This window comes from Vombatus ursinus, unplaced genomic scaffold (genome assembly GCF_900497805.2).
Source record: "Vombatus ursinus unplaced genomic scaffold, bare-nosed wombat genome assembly UNPS02005093.1, whole genome shotgun sequence".
Classification (NCBI taxonomy): domain Eukaryota; kingdom Metazoa; phylum Chordata; class Mammalia; order Diprotodontia; family Vombatidae; genus Vombatus; species Vombatus ursinus.
The window spans coordinates 1-2,990 of NW_020944871.1; the positions used below are offsets into that span (position 1 = coordinate 1).

At 49.2% G+C, this 2,990-nt stretch overlaps 1 protein-coding gene across 1 annotated transcript; it reads right to left on the bottom strand.

Moving 5' to 3' along the window:
• Positions 1-1,837: 1,837 nt before the first annotated feature.
• Positions 1,838-2,206, bottom strand: LOC114029096 (keratin-associated protein 4-4; the record flags this gene model as incomplete). Its single annotated transcript, XM_027843441.1, has 1 exon — positions 1,838-2,206. A coding segment is annotated over one exon (369 nt), but the record flags the coding sequence as incomplete, so codon positions are not given.
• Between the last annotated feature and the right edge of the window lie 784 nt (positions 2,207-2,990).

The window sequence follows — 2,990 nt, forward strand, 5'->3', positions numbered from 1 at the left end:
GTGACCCTGGGAGAGTCACTTAACTCTGTTTGCCTCAGTTTCCCCATATGGAAAAGGAGTTGGAGAAGAAAATGGCAAACCACCCTAGTATCTTTGCCAAGAAAACCCCAAATGGGGTCACAAAGAGTCAGACACAGCTGAAACAACTGAACAACAACAACATTTGCTAGTCCCTGTACTAGTCTCTGGAGATACAAAAAAAAGGCAAAAGCTGTTCCTGCCTCAAGGAGTTCACATTCTAAAGGGAGAGACAATATGGAAATAACTAGACATGCAAAGTCATTATATATATATATGTATGTATGTATGTATATACACAGACACACACATATCTAAATGTGCATGCTAATAATTCTCGTAAAGGTTTTGTAGAAGTGGGGAAGGTGCTGTGTGGGTGGGCACTTTCTAATGTTTTCTTAGTCTCCTTTTGGCAGTAGTCATATTTGTGATTTTCCCCATAATGCTGGGCATCCTCACTCTTTCTGTATCTGGAAGATCGATCCCTCCACTCCCTCTAGGCTGTGCTGGTGTAAGGGCAGACCCCTCAGGCTTTCTGAATGGTCCCTTGGTCTAGGCCAGTTACTGGGCATATTTTTGATCTTCTTTGGTGCTGTTTCTAGTTCTTCCTGCAGCTCATTGGAGTCTGGGAGGTTGGAGTCCCAATGCAGAGGCTCCTCTGTTGTTGATGGAGAGAAGTTTCTTAGACTCATCTTGGCAGACGTTTCCATTTTTGTCTGTTGTACTCTTCCCATGTCATCCAGAGATTTTCTCAGGGTGATATGGCTTCCTGGGCTCCTCACAAAGCTTCTGGAAATCGGATTTTTCCTGCACTGGTTCTGGGCATTTTAGAAGACAGTACTACATCAGCATATTGCTTGTTTCTCTTCTTCCTGAAGGTAACTGCTCAAAAAATCCTAGCCAACATTTGCAGTTTGATGTCGAAAGGCATTCAAATGTTGGGCAGAAACTGAAGATTTGTCTGCAATGAGACCTCTGCTGAGAAGGTGACTGGGGCACAGTGGAATCAGAGATGGAGGTTCACACCGTCACTTTGCTGCTTCCTGTGTCTGTGAACTCATGCAAGTCACTTCCTTTTGCTGAGCCTTGACTTTCCTCTCTGTAAAATGGGAAGGCTGTTGATACTCTCCAGGATCTCTTCCCTCTCTCAATCCTAAATGACAGGCACAGTGGGATGAAGAGACCGTGACATCCCTATTACCATCCTCAAGAAGGTCACAGAAAGAAAACCAGACCATAGATTCCTGGAGAGTGGAATGTGGCTTCTACTTATCCCATTTTAGTCTTGCGCTTTGACAAACGGCAGATGAGTCACTTGAGGCCAATGATAGCCGAATGGTGCATGGGAAGTAAAGGTGATACTCATCAGCTGCAGGAAAGTGGGGGTCACCCTTGAGCCCCTCCAACCACCATTGGTACAGCATAAAGAGTAAGTCTGCAGAGAAGCAGAGCTTCTCTGGCTGTTGTTACTATCCACGAGACATGAGACACCTGAGTCGGAAAGCAGAGCTGAGGATTTAGTCTGATCTGGGCCAGATCCCAGGGCTTTACTGGGCTGGTGCTGGCAATCAGATTCAAGGCAAAAAGCTGTTCCTCCAGGAGACAGGGGAGCTGTTCAGGTATGCAGTCAGTGAAGGCAGGCAAGACCTTGTATACAGGGATCTTGCTGCCCTGCGCTGCAGGGAGGTCATCAATAGAATAAGGTCCTTTTAAGGTCCATGCTTTGGGAGCCCAGAGAAGGCTTGCTTCAATGGAGTGGAACAGTGATAACTGTTGCAGGCTCATCTAACCATGAGTGGGCACGTTGGAGGACTCTTCCTCAGCAGCAGGAGGGGGTGCAGGAGGGTCTACATAGCAGGGAGGTGTAGGAGGCCAGCTGGCAGCAAGAGGTCTGGCAGGAGGGGATGACATAGGTCACATTCTTGTAGCATATGGGTACACAGATAGCAGGTTTGCAGCAGACAGGTGTGCAGCAGGTGGACAGGCAAAGACTTCCCTGGCAGCAGGTGGACTGGCAGAGACCAGCCTGGCAGCAGGTGGACTGGCAGGGGCTAGACACACAGCACGAGGGGGAGCCATTCCGAGTTCCACAGACTACCTGGCAGCCAGTCACCACGGGCCACGCTGGGCGGCACAGCAGGGCCACACAGGAGGCCAGGCGGCCAGAGTGGAGGCGCCAGACACGTGGCTCCCAACAGTGTCAAGGGTGACAGAACCATTTTAAAACGTATTGGGGCATAGCTAACAATGTGAATAAAAGTACGGCTAGACAGTGAAAAAGTCCACTCTTTAACACCAGTTGATATTCAACCCACAGGGATGCTCATGTAGTGGTTTGTGGCCCCATTTCTTTTTATGTTGGAAATCCCTGGTGTCCAGCTTGGATTGGAAAGAGGAAAGACTGGAGAGCACTTAGTAGGGCTACTTCACTCTTCTGGTGATGGTGCTGAAGCCCTTATCTGGGCTAGTGGAAATATGGTTGTGGAGATGGAAATTAGAAAAAGCTTAGAGAGGGGGTGGAGGGGACAGTGAGACAGAGAGTCAGGATTGATGATGATCCTCTTAGAAGAGGCAGGAGGTGGGGTCACAGCCACAAGTGGAACAATTGTCCCAGGAAAGCAGAACTTCCCATTCTCGGTCTCCCTAGCCCCAGGGAGGAGAGAGTGGATGCTGTAGCGGGTGTTTTGGGGTTAACAGAGGAGGAAAAGAGGGAGCCCCAAGGCACAGTCTCTATTTTCTGTGGCAAAGAGGAGGCAAGGTCTTCTCCTTAGACGGAGGAGCTCAGACTTCTGGAGGATGCTTGACTGGAGGAGAAGGTTTGGAGCAGCCATAGTTAGGAGAAAGGCAGGTGACCAGAGATCAGTCAGGGCATTGCCTCCCATCAGGGGGCTCCTAGCTGAGTTCAGAGAAGACAAGTTGTTCATCCTGGCCAGGTGCCTGTCTCCAGCGTCATTCTGAAGCACAGCATGGGA